The sequence below is a fragment of the Drosophila miranda genome, chromosome XL (assembly GCF_003369915.1).
Source record: "Drosophila miranda strain MSH22 chromosome XL, D.miranda_PacBio2.1, whole genome shotgun sequence".
NCBI classification, from domain to species: domain Eukaryota; kingdom Metazoa; phylum Arthropoda; class Insecta; order Diptera; family Drosophilidae; genus Drosophila; species Drosophila miranda.
In genome coordinates, this window is record NC_046673.1 from 1171088 (window position 1) to 1195726 (window position 24639).

Below are 24639 nucleotides of genomic sequence, written 5' to 3' on the forward strand. Positions count from 1 at the left end.
CGTCCCGTTTTGAAATGCAGCGCCGACTACAAGCTTTCGAGCTTTTATAGTGTGCTTTTATACTGAAATGGCCCACTCTACCGCTCTGCCACTGCCTCCACTCCTCCTCTAGAAAAGTGCGCGCCTGAATCACGTGGAATGTGAACCTGAGGTTCACTGAAGAGCTTTACAAATTTGAGTATCGTCATCCATGGAGCCGCCTTGCGCTTCCTTGACAGTGTCCCACATGTGTCGCTCTAACGTGAGGCAGTCTCTGATACATACATATGTACATATGTATATTTATGCTTTTGGAGCTTGGGGCATTACGAAATCTGCATATGGCAACAGGTTGGGTAACCTCTGCCAACAAAGCGTGGCACCTGGGATTGACAGGAAAGCTGCGCCTCAACATTTCCTTCCCCTGCCAACAGAGGGGCAGCTTGTCTCTATTCAGACATCTTGGAAAGCAAATAGTAACTGTTAAAAAAGAAAGAAACGCTAGCTTTAAGCCTAGCAATCCTGCAGATTTTTCGTTTTTATGTAGACGCCGCTGCTTAAGGGCGTACCAGGGTACCCCCTCATATGCTTATTACTAAACACAAAATAATAAACAGCTTGATGTCGTTACAACTTTAGCCGCATATATTAAAAAATGTGTAATTTAAATGGATCTTGATCCTCAAAAGTGTGTTGGACTAGACTGCTATTTGACCATGAAAAGACTAACTTTGGTGGTTAAAAATGTTTGATTGATTTTAAAAATATTCTCCAAGAAGATGAATACCAATTTGGAAACGTTTTAACGTGTTTTCACAGCACTGTTGGCACTCAGAATAAGACTTTATCAGCCTTGTTCGGCGTCAAAAGAACGTTTACCACTTATTTGAAACACCATTTTAACAAGGATGGTAACCAGAACGTTTTAGATACATCACATACAAAGTTGAGACACATATACAATATCTACATAGATCATAATAATAGGTACACACATCTATGTTACATAAACTTTAACATAACTGAAAACGGTTTTATTCAATATTCTAAACTTAAAATTAGTTCACATTTATTTCTTAAGTATTTGTTGTCAATATAATAAACTTTATTATATTAAAGGATAATGTTATAAAATAAAATATATCCATTTGTACTCCAAAGTCATTGTCAGGCTGCTCAAAGGTATAGGTACACTTCAAGTATTGTTATGAAAAAAGTTTGTTAACTGATTATTATTATTTTTCTTCGCGTAAATAGTACCAGGGGGCGAAAATCTGTGGCATCCACAATTTCAAAGATACGAGAAAACAGAAAACGCAGAATCGTAGAGGACCATATCTATTAGATTGCTGAATCTGGATCAGATCAGATCATTATTTTAACTAAAAGCAACAAAACAATTTGCAGTGGCTACTCAGTGCCCGACGACAAGTTCTGACTGACTCTCTGTCACTCTCGCACGCACTCTTTGTAGTTCAATGTACGGCGCGTCTGCCGGAGGAGAGCCATACTGACTAAGTATCGGGTATAAATGTAGAGTTGCGGTCTCCGCAGCAACTCACAACGTTCCCCTCGTTGTATCTGTTTTTTATCCAACTGACTTTGAAAGTTTAAGTTTGATCGATGCAAACGCAAAAATTTCTGCACGCAATGGAGCATGAGAGCATAAGCGGAAATAAAATCCGCAGGAGGTATTGGGTAATTGTAGTGCAGAATGGCTCAGGGCTTTAAGGAGCTGACCGTTGGCTTTAAAAAGCAGTACGATCGGCTCCTAGCCATGGAGTCTCAGTTTTGCAGCCTGCAACTGCTGAATGAGTCTCCGAGGTGTAAAAGAGTCACTCCGCCGGATCTGCAAGTGCCAACCGTCACTCAGCCGCTGGCGGCCGAAAAATTGACTCCGACCACTCCAAGTTTGCCACTCCAAAGGCAACGACAGCTGCTGGCGATGCAGATGCAGCCAAGTACGCCTGCAGCGTCCGTGTCCGTGGTGTCCGCAGCTCGCTAGCTGTCCCGTCTATTCCGATCCCACCAGTGATCAAAAGTTCCGGGCCTCCGGATATTGCCACCATAGGTACTAGGCCTGTGGTGCCTAAACCACTGGTGGGAGTCCCACCAAAACGACAAGTTTTTGCTTTACGGTAATTTTGTTCAAAGCAAAATAAAAGCCATGGGTTTAAGGGTGGAGAAATTTAACTTCTCTTATGCCAGGCAGATAGCCTTGTTTGAGATAAGCATCTCCCCAACTCAATTTGACACCATTTGCTCCGCCAAATTTTGGTCGGAGCATTTGGTGGTGAAGGAGTTTAAGTCTAAGAAGAAGAATAGGCCCCCCATAACTCTTACAAATCATTCCAGTGTGCCACCCTCAACCTCATTTTCCCGTCCTGCTTCCACCCTTCCAAAAAACTAACTTCTCTTTTAGTAACCTATCAGAATGTTAGAGGCTTACGTAGTAAGCTCAACATTCTTTTCCGGGATTGTATGAATTGTATGATTGTATCAAACCTGGTTAAAGCCGGACATTCTTAGTTCCGATGTTTTGGCAGGTCGGTACACAAGTTTTAGAAAGCAGGGGAGCCCTTCCGCTCACTATACTTGAAGACGTCTACCATCCTACTTTCGAAGTGTCGCTAGATATAGGACCAACTGTATTGGATCGGTCGAGTAGGCTACCTGAACGTGTCCGCTGCTTTCGTAAAGCCGAGTTTGCGATGCTTAATAACCTCATTAGGGATTTTGATTGGTCCGCTTTGTACTTGTGCACTGATGTCATAAAAGGCACAAACATTTTTTACAATGCACTTTTTGTGATTCTTGTGTCCCGCTTTCTTGTCCGATTAGATCTGGAAAGCCCCCTTGGTTTACCAAAGAGTTATCCAGCCTAAAAAACTTAAAATCAAGACTTTATAAAAAATTTCAAGAATTTCTCATTCTCGCCATGTAATAGGTAAGAACTACCTATCTCGACGCAGGATACGTTTTTCTTAGGACCCTAAACAGTTTTACTGCTTCGTAAACAGTAAGCGTAAAACGTCCGCACACCCATCCTCGCTATCATTTCGTAATGCGTCGGCAAATAATGATCAGGCAATTGCCGATATTTTTGCCCAATTTTTCCAAACGACCTATTCTGAGGAAAGCTACTCTGGTCATCCGTACCCATACGGTTTACAGAGCTTGAACAGCATTTTCAGTCCCTTGATAAATGAATGCTCTTTACTTCATGATCTGCGACTAGTTAAGCCGGTGTTTTCACCGGGTCCAGACGGCGTTCCAGGTTGTGTACTCAGGTACTGCGCCGATGCTCTGTGTGCACCCTTGCTTAAACTATTCACCCTGTCCATTGATACTTCTTGCTTCCCCCCGATCTGGAAGGAGTCGTTTATAATACCTCTCCATAAAAAGGGTAGCAAGTCTGACGCAAAAAATTATAGAGGTATAGCAAAGTTATCCGCTATTCCCAAAATGTTTGAGAAGGTATTAACTCCGCACTTACAACATCTCTGCAAGCCACTTATATCTCCAACTCAGCATGGATTTATAAGGCGGCGATCAACCACCACGCACTTGTTAGAGCTTACCTCATTTATTATTAAAAGCTTTCAAGGTAACTTACAGACGGGTATCATTTACACCGACTTTAGTAAGTCATTGGACCATTCCCTTTTAGCACATAAACTTGACCTTTTAGGGTTTCCGACCAACCTCCTGAGATGGATTTCTAGCTATCTTTGTTCCAGGTCTCAAAGAGTCCTCTTCAAAAACTTCCTCTCTTTACCAGTAAAAGTTTCTTCGGGAGTACCACAGGGCAGCCATCTAGGCCCCTTACTCTTCACACTCTTTATTAACGACTTGCCTTCGGTATTAACATACTCTCGAGTACTTATGTATGCGATGATGTCAAACTCTGTCTCCAGTATAAGGACATTTCATTTCATTCTCGCTTGCAATCCGATCTCAATAACTTTCAGCCATGGTGTTGACTTCTATACCTCGCTTGTTCGTCCGATCTTAGAATACGGCTCCTGTGTATGGTGCCCTCAGTACAAAGTACACCAGGACCGTATAGAATCAGTACAGAAAAACTTTGTACTCTTTGCTCTGCGGGGCCTTAACTGGGATGCGGGTGTGACACGTCTTACTCTAGTAGACTGCTATTAGTAAACCTCCCATCCTTAGTTAACCGTAGAAAAATGCTTGGTGTGATTTTTATGCACAACTTGATCAGCGGTGACATAGACAGCCCTGATCTGTTCAGCCGCATTAACTTCACGATTCCTATTAGACCGACTAGAAATTGTATACCGTTGTTCCTTCCACTTTGTAGATCGAATTATTCCTTGCATGAACCGTTTAGGGTCTTATGCTCGGATTATAATTCCCTCATATTATATGCACCACTAATTCTCTTCCTCTTATTAAATTACTAATCCTTACACACCTTTCTAGTAATTTTTAATTGTAGTGGTATTTGTATTTTGAATGCATGCCTAGTTCTCTTAGTAACTTTAGTGCTCATTTTCCTCGAGTATTAGTCTAACAGTTATCTTTCCTGCATGCTCGCGTAACAGCCTTCTGCTGGTTTCAGACGGGCCACTTGATGGTGCAGTAATTGCATCGCCTCTTACAAGATGCAGTCATTGCATTTCAACGTCCAAGAAGTAGTACGTATTCTATCCAAAATTTAATTGACCGTAGAAATATTGCTAGCTCTGCCATGTACCGCAGCTACCGACGGACTACGAACTACGACTGAATCATGTCTGTATGGCAATTAAAATATTCTTCATTGGTAACAGTAATACTTATTATTTCAGTTTTTCTGCATGCTAAGAGCATATTGTATGATCGTCGTATTGCACCACATTTCAATTGAAGAGAACGAGACCAGTAGTTATGCCTTTGGAAAAAAGCATGCAGTGAGAAATAGAGGTATCTAATGCTCTAGTATGTTTCCTTTTATTGAATTGGGGGCAGCCGAGCTTAAGAGAAACTATAATTACTGTGCAAAAATTCGTCCCTCCCTTCGATAAATCGAAGAAATCGAATCGATTACAATAAAGTGACCCAATTTATTTTTTTATTTTTTTGGCATCGCAAAGATTTATTTACATAAATATCTACATAATATGCATATATACATATAAATTGTTTTCGGAAATAGAAACCTTTTTCCACAACGACTTATTATTCGACCGTACCTGCCTGTAGTATTGTATCTATCGAATATTAAAAATAAATTCGATTTTGATTGTTTTTATGTACATATGTACGCATATATCCCGAAGGAGCCGAATATTTGTAACAATTACACGAATGCTGATTAATTGAATTTTATTGTAAATATATTAGACATTTTAATTTTTATTTTTTGGCAAGCGATCAAAATTCAATTTTGTATTTTATTTTATTTTTATTGTATATATGTAATTACAAACTTAAAAAAAAACGAGTGGGAACGTTGTGAGTTGCTGCGGAGACCGCAACTCTACATTTATACCCGATACTTAGTCAGTATGGCTCTCCTCCGGCAGACGGCGTGAACCTTGAACTACAAAGAGTGCGTGCGAGAGTGACAGAGTCAGTCAGAACTTGTCGTCGGGCACTGAGTAGCCACTGCAAATTGTTTTGTTCCTTTTGGTTAAAATAATGATCCGATCTGATCCAGATTCAGCACTCTGATAGATATGGTCCTCTACGATTCTGCGTTTTTTGTTTTCTGGTATCTTTGAAATTGTGGATGCCACAAATTTTCGCCCATTGTGGAGGCGGTAGTGAGCAATGCGAAGTTTTGAAATATTCTTGTAACAGTGACATATCTCAGAAGTCCTGATATAAAATGTCGAATATATATAGTTTATGGGGTCGGAAACGATTCCTTTTGGACGTTACACACATCCATTTTCACCAAAAATCTAATATACCCCAATATACTGACGCCAAGGAGCATCAGGACCTAGCAACTGAGGAACAGCACCCCCCAATAGGTCTGTTAACCACTAAGAGAATCCACTGGGCCATAGACTCCTTCGCGGCCATAAAAGCACCAGGACTGGACGGGATATCCCCAGCCATGATGCAGTTGACCAAAAAGGTTGTTACCCCATGGCTCTTCGCAATATACTCAGCATGCCTAAGTACGGGCTATATCCCCATCCAATGGAGAACCTCGAGGTTTGTCTTCCTCCCTAAGGCAGGAAAGTGCAGCCACGTGAGTCCCAAGGATTACAGACCGATAAGCCTTACCTCCTTTCTACTAAAAACACTAGAAATGCTGTTGGATTTACACATCAGGAATGAGGTAGGGGGACTGATGTCAACAAACCAACACGCCTACACCAACGGGAAATCAGTGGAGACGGCACTACACTCGCTAGTAGCCACCATCGAGAGCGCCCTTCACAACAAAAGTATGCTTTGGGAGCATTTGTGGACATCTCAGGAGCATTCAACAACGTGGCAACAATCGCAATAACAAGTCGCCTAGAAGTGAATAACATACACCCTGCAATCAACGTCTGGATCAAAAACCTCCTAAGTTGTAGACGGGTGCAATCGGAGTGGGGCACCGCTTCCATGGTAAAGGGGGCACACAGAGGCACACCTCAAGGTGGAGTCCTATCGCCACTACTGTGGAATTTGGTGGTCGACGACCTCATTAAGAGATTTGAAAGGAAGGCCCCAAAAATAACAGCCTATGCAGATGACATAAGCATACTTATTACGGGTGTATGTCCATCGACCCTCAGCTCCATAATGGAACGTACACTCAGGGAGATACGTGAGTGGGCGGAAGAGGTAGGACTCAGTATCAACGCGGACAAGACGGACCTCATCCTCTTTACCAAGAGGTACAAGGTACCGATATGGACCCCCCCGAAAATTGACCAAACTAAGCTGACTCCAAAATCACAGGTGAAATACCTAGGCACAGTACTGGACAGCAAGCTGGCATGGAGGCCCAATGTAGTGGAAAGGGTGAAGAAGGCTACCATTGCGCTTTATGCATCCAAGAAGATGCTCAGCAGCACATGGGGCCTGTCACCTGCTCTAATGCACTGGATCTACATCTCGGTGGTGCGACCAACTCTGCTGTATGGAGCCTTAGTGTGGTGGCAGGCTATTGAAAAGAAGACATGCCATAAGCTTATGGAAAAGACTCAGCGACAGGCTCTGCTCTGTATTACAGGGGCGCTGAGGTCAACCCCAACAAAAGCACTCGAAACTATACTCGGAATCGACCCCCTGGACATTCACGCTCGCCTGATTGCGGGAAAGGCAGCACAACGCCTTATAGCATCAGGAAATCTATCCATACAAGGATACGGGCACAGTTCAATTGGCAGGGACATGACCAGATCAACTGATTACCCCCCAAACTTGCCTTGACGTCAAGTTTTTGCCATCGGGAAGGCAGCGGAGGTCGCTCTCCTAACAGAACGAGCACACGATGCGGTCAACCTATTCGTCGGCGATAAGATCCATGCAGTCGTCCGCGGTCAGTTCCAGAAGTGTCTTGGCGAGCAGGGAGGCATTAGACATCCTAAGCACGACAAAGACAGTGCGGATCTATTGGGTTCCCAGCCACCAGGGCATCGAAGGAAACGAAGCGGCGGACGTACTAGCTAAGGAAGAAGCAGGCTACAACACAGACTGATAACAGGTGGAACAGTACCACCACCTGCAAAACCTCGAAGATAATGTGCAAGGAACGCAACGAGAAACTTAGCCACTACCTACTGCACCTACCACGAAAAGACTGTAGATTGCTAGTGGGAATACTTACAGGTCACTTTCTGGCTGCTGCACATGCGGCTAAGCTAGGCATCACCAACAGAGACAGTTGTAGGAAATGTGATGAACCTGGGGCTATCGAAACCCTGGAACATCTCATCTGCTACTGTCCGGCTCTCTCAAGGGCAAGGAGGAGATACCTGGGCGCCCCAGTGCTGGCATCACTGGAAGATGCCTCCAAAAGGACGCCACAGGAACTGCTGGCCTATGCTAAAAACACCTCGATTCTCGGGGACTTTACAACCACCTAAACACTCCCACGACGGCCCTTAAAGAATAAAGCGGTACATACATATATTAGATTCGTATAGAATCTATACTATAGATGTATGTGACAGCCAGAAGGAAACGCTTCCAATCTTATAAATTATACATATACATAGATTCTTGACCAGCATCAATAGCCGAGTCGATATAGCCACATTCGTTTGTCCGTCCGTCCGTCTTAATGAGCGCCTTTGTAAACTTAATGTGTAGAGAGCTAGAATAATGGCCATTAGGTGGAATGATGATAGATTGCAGAAATTAATATCGGCGTTGTGTCTTTTCTCATGACAGGTGCAAGAACAAGCAATACCACAATCCCCTCCACGCATTAAAAAATAATCCGTCCCTTTTGCAAACGGCGATACCAAAAACAGAGACCATGCAGAGCATATTTACATACATATTTCTTCATACATACATACATATGTACATATGTAAGACTTATGGACAGTAATTCCTTAGCAGCCAGCTTTTATAGCCTCACAGTAGCCAGCCTTAATATTCTGATGTGTATGTTTGGTTGTAAATACGTTTGAGATAATAACTTTCTACATCCATCCCTTCCCTTCTGAGAGTTGCAAACATCTGGATAACATAATAATAACCTTGGCAAAGGTGCTCGACTCGATCTTGAAGTTTGGAATTATTATTTGTTACATCTTCAAAACTTGACATTTAAGTATAAAAAAAAGATACACGTCGCATGCTAGGCTAGGCTCCTCCTCTTGCTCACTCTTCGTCCGCATCGTTAGTGTCCGCATCCAAGTCCACCCAGTTGTCGTCGCTGAACTCATCGATGGTGTCGTTGTCATCGGCGACGGCCGCCACGCTAATATCATCATCGGTGGAGCCAGAATTCGTGGTTGCTGTTGTGGCTGTGGCTGCCACAGATGTGGGTCTGGGCGGACGATCAGCCAGATCCTCCTGAGTAGCCAACGTGGGAGTGGTCGAGCCAGTGGGTGTGCCCGAGGACGGCGTCTCTGTGCACGTGCCAGCTGTATAGCTGGAAGTTGCCGTGCCAGACGTGGACGCGTCGTCCCCGGTGATGGTTTCCACAGAGTGTCTGGGGCGCTGGTTCTTGCATTTGTGCTCAAGGCGCTTCGCGTCGTACTCCTTGAGATCGGACAGTTTAAGTGTTATGCTTTGCAGATCACGTTTCAGCATTGTTAAGCACAAAAAGAGATGATTTGGTTCCGCAAAAATATGTTCGGCCGCGATCGATGCTTTTTTATAAACAGTTATTCGCCGGAGTTGCCAGACCGCTGACGAAGCGATAATAACAGTGGTGGAGGGGGTGGGTGGTAGCACATACTTAATTTTAGTATAAGTCTATATACATACAAAAAGACAGAATGAAATGATAATATGCAGAAGGACTAAGCCTTAGTCTCAGTCCAGTACTCAGACAATATATGTTTCTTAGTTGTGTTTCGGAGATGGTCCGTAACGTTTTGCCTTTCCCAGTTATTCCACCATTCATCTGGGGTGTTCCTAAGCCGCACCTTTCTAAGCGGTATTAGGCAGATAGTTTCAAATGCAACCCTAAAAAGCAATGAATGGCAATAAAAAATAGTTCGCGCCTACACAAATTTCAAATCTTAATTCAAATTTTAAGTAGTTGAAAAAAGAAAAAAAAAACAACAAATACAAAACAGAATGAGACCAGAAATTGGTGGTAAAAAGTAAACATAAGTATGTATATATTTGCTTTTTAATGATTATTATTTTGCAGCCGTTCAATAAACAAACAATACACGCATGGCGAAGTGGACTGCACAGATGGAAAATCTCGCTATAAACATTTGGCATAATATTACTGCGGATTTCCGGGGGTCCCAAAACAAATCCGTTTATGCCGACCAAGACAGATACAAGGTTGTTTAATAAGTTTTGCAATTCGATTAGAAAAACACAATTTTAGAGTTTGAAATAACTTTTGTTATTTAGTATAGTCTTTCTTAACATCAATAAACTTGTTCGAACGAGATTTAAATTTATGAGTTCCATCCCAGAAGTTAGAATAAGGAAGGGCCTCAAAATACGCCTCCACAGCTGTTATAACCTAATAATTTGATAAAAAACGCTTTCCACGCATGCATTTTTTTAGGTTTGGAAACAGTTGGAAGTCGGTAGAAAACAAGTCTCGTGAATACAGTGAAAGCTCGAACAGTTCAAATTTTAATTCATAGATTTTACCCATTGTCAAAATGCTCTTGTGACATGTGTCCTGATTGTCCTGATGAAAAATAATTTTTTCTTCTGGAAACTGGGTGTTTTCTGAAAAAATTTTTCCTTTAGCTGGTCTAAAAGGATACAGTCATATTCGGAATTTATTGTTTTACTAGTTTGCAAGTAGTCCACAAAAAAACTTCTTTTCGCATCCTAAAAAACTGATACTAACAACTTCTTGGTCGATTTCTGAACACTAACTCTTTCACGAGCCGAAGAACCAGTTTCAAACCACTTTTTAACCTCTTGTTTTCATTCAGAATCATGGTGATAAAGCCAAGTCTCATTCGAAAACGCTTTAAATGTGGCTGAGAAAGTCGTTTTTTTCATTTTTAGCGAATGCGGCACCCATTTTGCACACAGCTTTCTGAAACCCAATACATCAGTCAAAATATTTGTTACACTGACCAATGAGATGCCTAGGGGTTCTACTAAATCTCTTTCAGTCACTCGACGATGTTCCAATACGATATCCTATTTTTTTTTTCTATAAATTCGGGTGTTGTGGCTAAACTTCGACGTCCTTCAAGGCTTGTACGACCACGTTTAAATTAATTGAATTAAATTAATTGAAGGCGAAGAGTCCTTATATTCTTTTCATATTTAATCATAAATATCCTTTGCTTTTAAACCTTAAAAAAAAAAATCAATCACTGCACAATACTTGATTTTTTACATTGGAAAAAAGTCTCTAACATGTCGATACTAAATGATTTTTAATAAAAGAAAATAAACTGACAGATTTAAATAAAACTTATACGTTCATATGAAAGATATACCAACATTACATATCAAAACGAGGGGGAACGTTGTGAGTTGCTGCGTACACCGCAACTCTACAGTTATACCCGATACTAAGTCAGTATGGCTCTCCTCCGGCAGACGCCGCTAATATTAAACGACACGACAAAGAGTGCGTGCGAGAGAGACAGAAAATCAGTCTGAGCGTGACGTCGGGCGCTGCGTAGCCAGTGCAAATTGATTTGTTCCTTTTGGGTATAAAAATTTTCTGATCTGATCCAGATTCAGCAATCTGATAGATATGGTCGTTATCTATGATTTTGCGTTTTTAGTTTTCTCGAATCTGCCATATTGTGGATGCAACAGATTTTCGTCCTTTGTGTGGGCGGAAGGGGGTGGGGCGAAATTTTGAGATATACGTTTTATAGTGGGATCTAACAGGAGTGCGGATACTAAATTTGGTTACTCTAGCGTTAATAGTCTCTGAGATTTGTGGATGCCCCAGATTTTCGTCCTTTGCGGGGGCGGAAGGGGGTGTGGCGAAATTTGGACACGAAACGGTCAAGGTCCGATATCACAGGAGTGTGGATACCAAATTTGCTTGCACTAGCTCTTATGGGTTCTGAGATCCTTGAACTCATATTTTGCAATTGGCAAAACCGACCATGAAACCTGTGTGTTAGAGAGAGACAGAGCGAAAAGAATGAAATTGTTTTCTTGATTCTGGCTATAATAATTATACGATCTGGTTCAGATTTTGCACTCTGGAAGATATGAAAATTGCAGCAGCTCTGGTTGGAGGTTGGTTTGGCCTAAGCTTTTCGCAATTTGCTGGAGCATCTCTCGCTTTGTTTCCTGGTGTTCCTCCTGTAATTTCTGCTGCTCCCTCTGGACTTCAAGCAATTTCCGAACAATCTCCAGAAGATTTTTCAGTTTAATCCGTTTTGGTGCAGCGCCTTGGTAGCAGATAGAATATTAAAAAAGCAAATGCATACATACTTATGTTTACGTATTACCACCAATTGCTGGTCTCATTTTGTATTAAGATTTTTTGTTTTTTTTAACGATTTAAAATTTGAATTACGATTTGAAATATGTGTAGGCGCGAACTATTTTTTATTGCCATTCATTGCTTTTTAGGGCTGCATTTGGAAACCATCGGCTAACTATCGCATAAAAAAGTGCAGCTTAGGAACATTCCAGATGGATGGTTTAATAACTGGAAAATTTTCAGAGCGGCAAAACGGCGAGCGGACCATCCCTGAATAGCCGCCGGATGGTAGCGGCGCGAACGGCTCAAGGTTTGAATTATTTAAGAACAATATTTTTATTTAATTTTCTTTAGACTGAAAATTTGATACATCTAAATTAGTGCATGATGGGCAGTGATGAGCGTGAAGCGATAAAAAAAATATGTATGCGTGGATGCGCGGACGTGTTCTAAGGAGCCTCCTAGTAGTAGCTGTAGTGGGCATGACCATGGTGGGGATAGAAGCCGTGATGGCCGCCGTAGGGCGCGTATCCAAAGCTGCCGTAAGGACTACCATAGCCATAGGAGTTGTGTGCATAATAGCCATGTCCATAGCCGCCATAGCCACTATAGCCACCATACCCACCATAGCCATGACCATAGCCATCAAAGCCAAAGCTATAGATCCCGCGCTTCTCCGTCTTCTTCTCGGCTATGGCGGCCGTATCCTGCTCGGGGTCCTCAGGAAGAGCAGCGGCGGGCTCGGAAATGGCTGCCCAGCTGACGGCCAGACATATGGCAAAAGCCACAAATACGCACTGCAAGTTTACCGGAGGTTTGGTTTAGGTTAGTCCTTTTCGGCCATGCTGCTGAGGATCTTCGTGCTGTTTCACCCGCTTCCGCTTACCAAGAACTTCATGTTAAGGGACTTTTTGTGTCTAGAATGGAGCCACTGCTGGTTGTCGCGACTGAAGCCGATTGACGTTTGTTCATTGTGGGAGCTTGCCCTGCGCTTTTATAGTCGTCGGCAGGGCATTGCTGCTACAGTTTGATGTTATGCAAAGCTCCAACTACAGCAGTAGCAGCATCAGAGCAGCAGCAGCAGTGAATCGGCAGTGAAGTCAGCGATTGTTAAAGTTAAGGGATTGAATGCATGACGGGTTGACGACTTGAAATCGAATATTGTTTATGCTGAAGCAGCGTGCAACGACCTAAAAGGTTAATTTTCCGCTCATCCCCTCAGATCTGGCAGTGGGCGTTGCAACTGACGTTTTTCCTCCCCACAAACCCCGATATCCGCAAAAGTTATAATCCAAATCCAAGTTCTAGAAGCCACGGCGGCCTATTATGCAATCCAAAAAACTTAATCCCACACTCTGGCAATACGATCCACAGACGACACACTGCCATGCGTGCCACAATCACCTGAGCAACTATCGTATGACACTTTCACCAGCCCTCCAGATACATACATACATATGTATGTATTACAGAGGGGAAATTACATTATCCACATATGTGTGTATGCGAGAGGAGAGGGAGCCGTGTTCCACCTAGAAGCGGGCTGCCAAATCAAAATGCCACAAGCCCCGTGGGAAATGCATTCGAACACACAATATGAATGCGATTACGTTTATATGTATGTATGTACATTTGTACAATTATGAACAATTGCAAGTTTACAGCATTTTGGCATTTTTAATTAAGCTGCCAGTCGTTGAGATCTCTGCGAGATCATTTCAAATACAAAACAAAAAAAACCAGCAACAAAAATTACTGCTCCCTCTTATCGAAAGAATCCACAGTGCACGACTTATTGACTTACCTGCAGTGGAAAGGCATACTGGGACTGTATTTTTGTAATTTTATTTTTGTTGTTTTAATTCTTATGTTAAGTCTATTGTGCCTCTACCTAAGTTGGTGTTATAGCATATGTTAAACCTATTTTCCAGGCCTTTCGTTGCTAAAAAGCAATATTAGTTCTATCGATTAAGAGTTTAATAATAGCAAAACCCAGTGAACATAAGCAAATCATTAAGTCCGTTATGGGTCAGCCTTCGGTTTTCTCTCGTCCATTTCCGATCGTTTTCTCTCAAGCACACATTCCTCTTATAGACCAAATAGAATCCCAATCCCAATAGGGTATCGCTAAGCCGAGTCACCGTTTCCAACTCATTTCCGACTGCTTTGGGCCACAATGAAGGACGACCTTGACCGCAGCGCAGCATTAATTGCAAATGCACTTTTTGATTGGCTAACTTGATTGGAGCGGAAGAATGGAGGAGAGGGCGGCGAGACCCCATGAATGAGGCAATGCCGGAGGCAACATTGTTGAATGAAATGAAGCATGGAAAATGCAAACGGTATTTCACAAGCCCCCGCGGGCGACGTCTCGACATCCTCCCAAAAGTGGGTGGCAACACCATTGTTATAGCCATACCCATATCTATTGTTGCTTTTGTATCATTTAATGTTAATACTCGTAAGTACTTGGATTATTCGGCTGCAGTTGCTCGACCCAGCAAGCGCCGACGATGAGGTTAATGCACGCGACGTCTCCGATCCCCGATCGCCACCGACTGCAGACTGCTGACTGCAGATGCGGGCCAAGTTAAGCAAGCGGAAGCCAGCGCCAGCGCCAGCCCCGACCAGATCCAGTCACGATGCCCCTCAGAGGTAACAACATTTTTGATTGCCAGCTAAACCATAATTCTTGGCCCGGCTTTTAAATAATTCTAGTCTTGCCATTTTCCGAGTGCCGTGGCCACACAAATTGATTGATTCTTCATTGTCGTACTGTTGACTCGTCGCTTGATTTATTATCACGACTGTTATTAGCGCATTGTTGGCCCCGATAGGGACTCCGATTTCTCTGGGACCGCTTTGGTAAGATCCGATCTTCCACAAGCCGATAAAACCTTTTTAAATACCATTCGATTCGTTGAATGGCAATCGAAAAAACCACGCCCCCACCCCCCTTAAGTAATCAGCTGTTCATATTACACAACAAAAACAACACAGCTGCAGTAGCCGCGATTCGATTTCCATTTAAGTGGAAAATGCTTACATTTCCTTACAATTTATTACGCTTAACAGACATTAAATAGAATATCAGGAAATATGTGCAATCGCCTAGTACTTCAGCTCTTTGGCCTTGTCGTGGGCGCCTTCGTCAAGGAGTTTCAGCTCCGCCTGCTGCTTCTCTGGGCGAATCACAGTGTAGTAGTGGTAGTAGCGGCTACCTAGCACATAGGTGCCGTAGAGGGTGACTCCGATGCAGGCGTAGACGGCGCCGCGATGCAGTTTGTCCAGCAGGGTGTTGGCATTGATGGGTTTCTTCTGCATGATAATGGATTTTCCCTTTACCGGTCAAACAAAATTCACTTGATTTTTTTTATATTCCCTATGTGAGCTAGTGATGGCCGTGTAGCAGTGCGTTTGACACATGTCTCTTCCCACCCCACCACCATCGATTGCGTACTATCGATATGCTCACATGCCATTTCCATGTGAGTTGGCAGCCCTGCATCTTGCAGCATTAATTTCGTACTCTGCACGTGTTTACGTACATGTTCTTGATACTGCGTAAGAAACAGCGTCATTTCGAAGTACACGAAAGAAAAAGGGAAAGGGAAAACACATTCATGGACCACGAATACTCTGGCGTCAGCCCCCTGGGCTCCGCCGTCGACGGCAGCAGCCAGAGCGCCCCCGACGCCGTCATCCTCTGCTGCGAGTGTGCCGTGCCCATTCAACCGAATCCAGCCAACATGTGCGTCACCTGTCTGCGCAACCATGTGGACATAACCGAGAACATACCTAAGCAAGCAGTGCTGCATTTCTGCCGCAACTGCGAGCGCTACCTACAGCCTCCAACCGAGTGGATTCAGGCATCCCTCGAGTCCCGCGAGCTGCTGGCGCTTTGTCTTAAAAAGCTGAAGGGACTTAAAGAGGTGAAGCTAGTAGACGCCGGCTTTATATGGACCGAACAACACTCGAAGCGCATTAAGGTCAAGCTCACGGTGCATGGCGAGATAGTTGGAGGCACTGTTCTCCAGCAGGTCTTCGTCGTGGAGTTCACTGTACAGAATCAGATGTGCACCGACTGTCATCGTACGGAAGCAAAGGACTTCTGGCGGTGTCTGGTGCAAGTGCGCCAGCGCGCTGAGAACAAGAAGACATTCTATTATCTGGAACAGCTGATCCTTAAGCACAAAGCGCATGAGCACACGCTAGGCATTAAGCCAGAGCACGGCGGCCTTGACTTTTACTACGCGAACGAGAACCATGCCCGTCGAATGGTGGACTTTCTACTGACCATGGTGCCCGGCAAAGTCACCACCTCAAAGCGTCTCATCTCGCACGACATCCACAGCAACAACTACAACTACAAGTACTCCTGGTCGGTGGAGCTAGCGCCAGTGTCCAAGGACAGCGCCGTCTGCCTGTCCAAAAAGCTGCGCCACCAGCTGGGCAACCTGTCGCCCATTTGCTTAGTGAACCGCGTCTCCAGCAGCATCCATCTCATAGATCCTTTGACGGCTCAGATAGCCGAGCTAACATCCCAGGTGTATTTCAGGTATGATTGATTATTCTCCAATCCTAAATTGGGCAGACTCATGATCCTTTACGTTTTGCAGAGCTCCCTTCGAGGCTGTCTGCAATCCCAAGCAGCTGGTGGAGTATGTCGTCATGGATATTGAGGTGATCATGGAGAAGGATCGCAAAACGTATCCCGGCCAGGGTCAATTGTCCTTCAAGCATGCCCTCTGCGACATTTGGGTGGTGCGTTCATCGGAGCTCGGCATCAATGACAATCCAATTCACACTCGCTCCCATCTCGGCCACCTACTGAAGGTAGGCGACTCCGTCATGGGCTACAACACGGGGGAGGCCAACATCAATGATCCAGAATTCGAGAAACTCGCCTCAGACCTAGTGCCCGATGTGGTTCTGGTGCGGAAGCACTACGATCGCCAGGCGCGCCTCAACCAGCGAGTGTGGAAGATTAAACACTTGGCCGCCGAGGCCACAGACGAGCGCAGCAAACACGACTACCACGAGTTCCTGGACGATCTCGAAGAGAACGTGGACATGCGAGGACAAGTCAACATCTATCGCGATACCAACAAGACGCTGCCCATCGAGGTGCAACGGGCCACAGGCGACGTACCCCAAATCACGCTTGAGGAGATGCTGGAAGACATGACGCTGGAGTGCGCCGACGATGAGATGGGCGAGGCTGACAACGCAGAGGACGCGGAGCCAGAGCTTTAGTTTTATTCATACAGATTTATTTCTTGTATACATAGGTACATACATATATGCCCTGTACATATAATCGCTTAATCAACTAAAAGAAACAATTTTTTTGGAATCCCACGTCGCGACGGATAATTTCAAGCACTCCCCACTCATTAAACCCTTGCTAAGTATTGGCTAAACCTCCTTATCTCGTCCATTGATGGCCTTTACAATTGATTTTTGACTTAGGAGAGGCCCAGCTTGGGCTTCTCCTTAAAGAAGTACACCTCATTACAGCCAAAGCCATGGATCTCCTCCCACTCCATCAGAGCCCGCTTGATAGCGGGCTGAATGTGCTTGCGTGTGGCGCGGAGATTGTGTTGACGGAGGTAGCAGCCGCCCATGAAACGGCTGCCCACATCGTGGGCTCTGAGATCCAACGAGGGCTCATGGCACCCCACCAGGGCCAAACGGACACACTCCACCAACTGACTCTGTCCGGCCAACGAGATGAGGCCCACATCGCGCTGCACCGTACCATCAACGGGAGAGACATACATGCCAAGCATAACCAGGAGGTTGCTGTCGATTCCAAACTCGCGCAGAGCCTTCTCGGCGCCACTCAACTCAATGAAATTCCTAATGAGGATGGGCATTCCAGCTATGGGCACTTTCTGACGTTCGGTCTGAATTATTTTCATGTCCTTGCGCAAGACCTCGGTGAGTGTCAGATTGCTTATGTCGGCGCGAGCCGCCACCAATTCATTGAAAAGCTCAGAGCGCCGCCCAACATCTGACTGGCCACCCTCTGACAGCTCCCTCTCCATCTGCTCCACCATGACCAGGTCACTGGGAGAGAAACGCTTGGCCGTGGCCGAAAAGTTGACTGTGTCCAGGACTATGGTGGCATGTAGCAACTGGGCGACGATGGGCGAACGTGGTTGCTCCACGGCCAAGTAACGCTGGCCGACGATGGTGGCACAGGAACCGATATCGGTCTCGATGCTGCGCACACAGTTCTGGGGCAACAGCATGTATTTCGGATTCGCGCCATCGATGGGTCTATGATCGAGAATCTCTACCACATGTGGAGCCAGCTCACTCACATGATGGTCAACGAGGACAACGTTGACATCCTTAGCGAATTTGTTGGGCAAATCATCGCGGAAGAGCAGCATGGCTTCGGCAATGCCACACTTGCTCAACATATGGCCCACTTCTGTCTTTAGCCGGTAGTCCCTGCGTGGAATGTTCAACACGGGCACATAGTCGTGCTCCTGGCTACGCTCTGAGTAAATGAAAGCCAGAGTCAAGGCCGAGACAGCCGAGTCGAGATCGCACGACTCATTGCCAATGACGACGTGCAGCTTACGTAGCTCCTCAACAGGGTGAGCCTGCCAAGCAACAGTCGACCCGTCGGCCAGGTACTGAAACAAGAATCCCTATCAGTGCTTTGCCTGCTGGTCAAGGTTGTCCCTGGAGATACTTACACGGCTGAGCGTTGTCCGAGCATGAGTTAGAAAACGTACGAAACGCATTTTCAATTAACTAATTCCTTGAATTCCAAGAAAAACTATGACCACTCGGCAAAAGCTCAACCTCGCAGGACTGTTGATTCCGAATCGATAGCAACTGCAGTCCGACAAGCAACAGTTGCCAACATCGATAGCTGTATTTTTAATCGATGTCCCTGAACACCACCAATGGCTAGAGTTGGCGAATTGCAAGTCACTGCATGGATCAGCACGGCAACGAAAAATGTTCAATTACAACGAAAATAAACTAAAGCACATTGAAGGTTCGTAGAAGGTATTTAAAATTGTTTTCCATTAGGTTCACGTTTTTATGCCAAATATCGATATAAATATCGATTTCAGCAGCGCGGCAACCAACCCGAGATTTAAAATCTAAATAGTCGATATCGCTTGCATTGCAGACAGCTGATTTTTTCTGAAAATTTAGATGTAAGCAAAATATCAATAAACGCGTGAGCGAAGTCCAAAATGAACGCCATTTCGGGATCGCAATACGATCTTAATAGAGGGCTCCACATCCGGGCCGATGGGAAGCAGTATAAAATTTCTTAGCATCTTTATGATCATGGTTTTAACCTCGAACATGGCAAACTTTTGGCCGATGCAGTTGCGTGGTCCCGCACTGAAGGGTATATTGCTGAATGCGCCCTTCTTAGAAGTGGCCTTATTAGTGAGGTGCCGCTCCGGTCGAAAAATCAGTGGATCTGCGAAGAGCATCTCATCCCGAAGCAGTTGCCAGAGCAGCAGAATCACATTGGTCCCCGCTGGAATGCGTCCACCTTCTGGATAGGCATGTCCTAATCTTGTGTCTTATCTGTACGCTTAGTCTAAGTAGCCACTTACCCACTGCCAAATCTGTTTCCAGGCAACGTCCCAAAGCCGGAATGGGCGGATACAGGCGCAGTGCCTCCCTGACCACACAATTCAGAAACGGCAAAGCAGCAAAGTCGGAATATACCACGCATCGGTCCAGCTCGCGGCCAAAGTGTCCTTTCACCTCATCAAAAAGCCGCTCCTGGACTGCCGCATGCCGCGAAAGAAGATACAGGCAGAAGGAGATGGCCGAGGTGGTGGTGTCATGGCCCTCAAAGATAAAGGTGTTGACCTCATCGCGTATCTGCTTGTCAGTCAGCGGCTGGCCATCCACCGTTGCCCTCAGCAGTGTGTCCAGCAAGGCATTGCGCCTGTCCCGCGCGACTGGCTCTCCCGGTGCATTCTCTCTCCTAAGCAACTGGCGACGCTGCTCGATGATGCTGTCTGTGAACAGATGCAGGCATTTGATACCCTCCCGCTGCTTCCGAAAGCCACTGGGCCAGCAGAGTCGGAAGAGAAACGGCGGCAGAAGATGCGGACGCATAAACCTGGTCGCCAAAGTATTGGTCACGCTGGAGGCAGGACTAAGTTATTCAGACACATTCAGGCACGTTAGAAAGGCAGTTGAACTTACGCCTTGACGGCCTGCACCACAGCGGAGTCCGCATCGAGCTGAGCATTCACACTGACACCCATGGCCGTCTCAGTGATGATGTCGAGGGCGGCCAAGCCCACATATGGATAAATGTTGATAGCCACCATTCCACCATTCGACAAGGGCTGCAGACGCTCCACTAGCAGCTGACTCTGTCTGTCGAACACCTCGACGAACTCCTCCAGGATACTAAAGTGGAACGTGGGGGTGATGATCTTGCGCATGCCGTGCCACTGCTCACCCTGACTGAGGAGCAGACCATTGCCCAGCCAGCCGCGTAGGGCTCCATAAATGCTGCTCTTGCGCAGCTGTTTCTGGCTGTGCAGCAGAGCGTCCACATGGCTCGGCTCGGCGGTGACCATAATGACTTGGCCGCAAACGGAGGCCATGAAGCTACGTCCGAAGCGTTCCACGTACTCGGCGAACTTCTCGTGGAGATCTAAGGGGACAAGACACAAAGTGAATATCGTTCCAATATCGGAGCAGCGTGGGTTCTCTTACTGTCCGGTTGGAAGCTGCGCATTTGCCAGGCGGCTCCAACCAGCGGCACCCGCGAGACGCTGGGCACAAATCCCCTGAGCGGATGCCTCATCTCCCTCAGAGCCAGCTGCAGTAGCCAAACCACAATCAGCGTCAGGGCCAGGGTCAGCAGCAAAGCCATCAACATGTTCTCCGAATCGATTTAATACTGCAAACCGATGCAAGCAGATCCAAATCCAGATCCAGTATAGTATGCACTGTCGGCTAAGGCACAGTGAGAGGAAGCTCAAATCTTATCGACCACCGTTAAAAACCAGTGGAACCCGTAAAACTATTTATATGTACACTCGGACATGTGTCAAGTGCTTAATTTGTATAGATTCTGCGGGGTTCTGACTGATTATATAAGCGAAGGGTTCGAAAAGTCCACCGCCAAGCAGAGGGAGACAGAGGCAGAGAGCGAGAATCAAGCGAGAACAGCTGACCTGGCCACCAGCTGTTGGCCATTAAGAAGAGTAACAAGTGAGCACGTGAACAGAAGTCAACCAAAATTTGAATTCGATTAAAAAATATTGTTTAATCCACAGCCGATGGGGAAAACCAATATGGGAAAGATTTGCAGAATCAGAGCCATCAGAGCGATCAACTGGCGAGAACTGAACGCGGCTGTAGACCCAGGTGAACCCCGTTAGCGGACCGCAGCACAATGTTCATGGCCGGTCGTGGCTCGGGACCGAGAGGCAGCAGCTCAAAATTACGCAGCAGCTTGCTGATGGTGCTCTTCATCTCCAGCAGGGCGAACTTCTGACCAATGCAGTTGCGTGGACCCGCAGAGAAGGGAATATAGGCATAGGGATGCGTCTGGGGTGACGTGCTGTCGAAGCGATCCGGCTTAAACTCGTCAGGGGACTCGAAGTATTCGGGATCACGGAGGAGGACAAAGATGCCGACGGTGTAGTTGGTCCCAGCTGGAATGCGCTTTCCCCCTGCAATTTCGAGGAGTTATTACTTTCAGGAACTTTCAGGAACCAAGCAACAAACCAAGCACTCACGTATCTCCACATCTTCGTTGAACCAGCGCCCAATCATGGGCACTGGAGGATGCAGGCGGAGCGACTCTTTAATCACATTCTCCAGATACTTGAGTTCACCCAGATCCCGCATGGTGACCGGACGCTGGCGGTCCGCACCCAGAACCTCATGGATCTCCTCCACCAGAAGCTGCTGCACCTGCGGATGGCGAGAGATCTCGTACAGGCAGAAGGAGATGGCCGAGGTAGTGGTATCGTGACCCTCGAACATGAACGTGTCCACCTCTTCCCGGATGTCGTCGTTACTGAGTGAAGTCCCATCGATGGTTGACTGCAGGAGCACATCCAGAAGAGCCATGCGACGCTTCTGTTCCAGGTCATCGTCTTCCTTGATCTCCTCCTCCTTCTTCTCCTGTTTCCCTGCACTGACCAGGGCCTGCCGACGCTGCTTAATGATATTCTCAGTGAAGTCGTGCATCACCTTAATGGCGCTATCCTGCCTTTTAGCCATTCCCGGATGAACCAGGCGGAAGAGCCAATCGATGCGCTGCCAGGCATGGATGAACCTGGTGGTCATGATGCTGGTCACACTGAAAGAAAACAAAATGAGGGACTCGCGGAAAATTTGAACAGCTCTCACTGAAAAGAAGGACGACTCACTCCGTGACGGCCTGGACATAGGGCAGATTGGGGCTCATTTGTGCCTGAATCTTGGTTCCCATGGCGGTTTCTATTCAGGTAGAGATACAGATACAGATACAGAAGATACAGTCTATTAAAGATGGGGGAGAATCAAATCGCCCATTCACCTGCTATAATGTCTAGCGCCAGGAGACAGACAACCGAAAAAATGTTAATGGCTGTTTTCCCATCAGCCCGCTGTTGCAGTTGCTCCACCATCACGGCGCTCTGCTGATCGAAGATCTCGACAAACTGCTCTAGGATCTTGAAGTGGAAGGTGGGCGTGATGATCTTGCGGCGGGAATGCCACTTCTTGCCGGTGCTCATTAGGAGGCCCGTGCCCAGCCAGCAGTGGAGCAGCTCGTACAGATTGTTCTTAGTGATGTGCTGCTGGCTGCTAAGGATGAACTCGATGTCATGCGGGTCCGTAGAGAAGACGGCCAGCTGGTTGAGCACCCACACCTTGTAGAGTGGACCGTACTTGTTCCTATTCTTGCTTACAAAACCCATGATCTCTGCAAGCATAAAAATACAGTCTATGTAACTCTGGAATGTAACATACTGGGAATAATCTTACGTTCGGCATCGAGGCCACGATACATGAGGGCATTGCCGACAAGAGGCAGACCCCGCGGACCTGGCATATAGTTAAGTATATCATTGCGCCGCTTGCGCCAAAAATAATCCCACACCAGAACTATCGTAAGCGCCACCAGGAACAATACAAGCGCGAGCATTGTACACCCAATTACAAACGAACTACGAATAAGCCATAGCCGACCATTGCACTGACTATCTCTCTCCCGCTATCTCGACGGTGAGCCTCTCCACCAGGCAGTGTGAGCAGATTACGAGACGCGTCAGCGGCAAGCCGGTCCGGACCGTAAGAGAGCCATGCCTAAGAGAAATTACGCCACTAGACTTGAGTGGATTGTCGAATCACGATGATTTCTCGCAATTCTTATCACGATTGCTAAGCTATAATTCGTAATGCTTACCTGTCTGAATTGAAAGAAACTGCTCAGTAAATCTCAAAGGTACCAAAATGTATCTTCTACTGGATAAGAGAATCCACTGATATTTACATTAAGTTCGATGCCAAAGGGTTCACTAAGATCTATACATTAATAAGCATTCAAAATGTACAACAGAGGGTTATACAAATATGTATCAATGTATGTAAATATCGTATTGCGTATATTGATAAAAGTCTTGTCTGGTTTCTATGGCTTGGAATGTAAGCAAAGGTCCAATCGGGTAACGCATTCAAATTCTAAATCGACTGTATAAACAAATGAATAAAGAACACTCTCAATTCACTCTCTAGGAAATGAGAGACACGTGGAAATCGTTCTATGAGAAATGAGAGCGGCTACGAGTCAACACTGAGATGTAGTTTTACCAGTTATAGAACAGCATCTAAATCGACCTCAGATACGCTCTTCGGTCACGGGAGCGCCCACTCCCATGCTCCCACTCAGACATGAATAGAAGAGAGCCGGTTCTTAAGAGATAATGATATGCTCTTATTTAATTTGTTATTGTACCTTCCCAACGATACCATTTCCCAACCATGCAGCCAGTGGAGACTCTCAAGAGAAACTTTCTTATGTGAGGAACCCTTAGTCCGACAAACTAATCCTCACTTGTTTGCAGCCAGGATTTATTGGCCGGTGGTTATTTGCAATCCTTTTGCCTGTATGAGAGTAACTACAATTATTGTATATATACAAAGTTTTGACTGAGCATGTCTCTGGAATAGATAGAGCAGAGACTCTTTTGGCAGCTATTGGGGGAAGAAGCTTTCGATCTTATCAGCCTGTTTGGTATATAAAAAAGAGCAGATAATCTGTGAAAGGGACGGATCGGACGACCTACTGGCACACTCCCACACTTTCACTTCTACTCCCACTACCGTATCAATCTGAACTTTTATTCTTTCGATAGTAAGCAAAGACCTTGAGTCATGCTGATCGGGCGATTTCGTCGTTGTTGTATGCGCCGCGATGAACGCAATGAATGGGTCCCCAGTGGGTGGGAGGAGATCCCCAACCAGGCGTATCTGCATCTACTCCATTACTCTGATAATGTAACTGATCCATAATCTCAGTGATAGCCCGAACAAATCGAGGGATCGGGATGTGTCCACTTCCGAAAACCCGGTTGATGATAGATGATAGAGAGGGCCAAGGCAAAGGGAGGGCGTCTGCCCCTGGCGTC

At 45.7% G+C, this 24639-nt stretch overlaps 6 protein-coding genes across 6 annotated transcripts; 1 reads left to right on the top strand and 5 right to left on the bottom strand.

The window, feature by feature from the left end:
• Nucleotides 1-8664: 8664 nt before the first annotated feature.
• LOC108164857 lies at nt 8665-9498 on the bottom strand. The gene has a single exon (XM_017300789.2). It carries the CDS (start codon nt 9202-9204, stop codon nt 8770-8772), a length of 435 nt encoding a protein of 144 aa, XP_017156278.1. The 5' UTR covers nt 9205-9498; the 3' UTR covers nt 8665-8769.
• Nucleotides 9499-12318: 2820 nt separating this feature from the next.
• Nucleotides 12319-12997, bottom strand: LOC108151452 (keratin-associated protein 19-2). Its single transcript, XM_017280074.2, has 2 exons — nt 12888-12997; nt 12319-12798 (listed from the first exon to the last, which is right to left on the bottom strand). Exons 1-2 carry the CDS (start codon nt 12897-12899, stop codon nt 12463-12465), a joined length of 348 nt encoding a protein of 115 aa, XP_017135563.1. The 5' UTR covers nt 12900-12997; the 3' UTR covers nt 12319-12462.
• A 2028-nt stretch (nt 12998-15025) lies between these two features.
• On the bottom strand, nt 15026-15429 carry LOC108155239. Its single transcript, XM_017285932.2, has one exon. It carries the CDS (start codon nt 15323-15325, stop codon nt 15113-15115), a length of 213 nt encoding a protein of 70 aa, XP_017141421.1. The 5' UTR covers nt 15326-15429; the 3' UTR covers nt 15026-15112.
• A 67-nt stretch (nt 15430-15496) lies between these two features.
• LOC108155133 (60S ribosomal export protein NMD3) lies at nt 15497-17357 on the top strand. Its single transcript, XM_017285783.2, has 2 exons — nt 15497-16559; nt 16621-17357. Exons 1-2 carry the CDS (start codon nt 15550-15552, stop codon nt 17255-17257), a joined length of 1647 nt encoding a protein of 548 aa, XP_017141272.1. The 5' UTR covers nt 15497-15549; the 3' UTR covers nt 17258-17357.
• Nucleotides 17253-18866, bottom strand: LOC108155198 (exopolyphosphatase PRUNE1). Its single transcript, XM_017285874.2, has 2 exons — nt 18715-18866; nt 17253-18651 (listed from the first exon to the last, which is right to left on the bottom strand). The coding sequence occupies exons 1-2, from the start codon at nt 18760-18762 to the stop codon at nt 17470-17472; spliced, it is 1230 nt and encodes a 409-aa protein (XP_017141363.1). The 5' UTR covers nt 18763-18866; the 3' UTR covers nt 17253-17469.
• Nucleotides 18867-18971: 105 nt separating this feature from the next.
• LOC108155138 lies at nt 18972-23738 on the bottom strand. The gene is made up of 10 exons (XM_017285804.2): nt 23418-23738; nt 22997-23317; nt 22548-22934; nt 22399-22468; nt 21760-22328; nt 21355-21693; nt 20729-20911; nt 20207-20666; nt 19603-20144; nt 18972-19541 (listed from the first exon to the last, which is right to left on the bottom strand). The coding sequence occupies exons 2-10, from the start codon at nt 23154-23156 to the stop codon at nt 19201-19203; spliced, it is 3051 nt and encodes a 1016-aa protein (XP_017141293.2). The 5' UTR covers nt 23157-23317; nt 23418-23738; the 3' UTR covers nt 18972-19200.
• Between the last annotated feature and the right edge of the window lie 901 nt (nt 23739-24639).

Excerpts from the sequence above, each read along its gene's own strand:
- LOC108164857 (XM_017300789.2), bottom strand. The coding sequence starts at position 9,204 with ATGCTGAAACGTGATCTGCAAAGCATAACACTTAAACTGTCCGATCTC.
- LOC108155239 (XM_017285932.2), bottom strand. The coding sequence starts at position 15,325 with ATGCAGAAGAAACCCATCAATGCCAACACCCTGCTGGACAAACTGCAT.
- LOC108155133 (XM_017285783.2), top strand. The coding sequence starts at position 15,550 with ATGTTCTTGATACTGCGTAAGAAACAGCGTCATTTCGAAGTACACGAA. Across the intron at positions 16,560-16,620 it reads ACATCCCAGGTGTATTTCAG|AGCTCCCTTCGAGGCTGTCT; the intron begins GTATGATTGATT and ends TACGTTTTGCAG.
- LOC108155198 (XM_017285874.2), bottom strand. The coding sequence starts at position 18,762 with ATGCGTTTCGTACGTTTTCTAACTCATGCTCGGACAACGCTCAGCCGT. Across the intron at positions 18,652-18,714 it reads CTCGGACAACGCTCAGCCGT|TACCTGGCCGACGGGTCGAC; the intron begins GTAAGTATCTCC and ends TTCTTGTTTCAG.
- LOC108155138 (XM_017285804.2), bottom strand. The coding sequence starts at position 23,156 with ATGCTCGCGCTTGTATTGTTCCTGGTGGCGCTTACGATAGTTCTGGTG. Across the intron at positions 22,329-22,398 it reads TATGTCCAGGCCGTCACGGA|TGTGACCAGCATCATGACCA; the intron begins GTGAGTCGTCCT and ends GTTTTCTTTCAG. Across the intron at positions 20,912-21,354 it reads GCCGCGTTCAGTTCTCGCCA|AAATCGATTCGGAGAACATG; the intron begins GTTGATCGCTCT and ends GTTTGCAGTATT.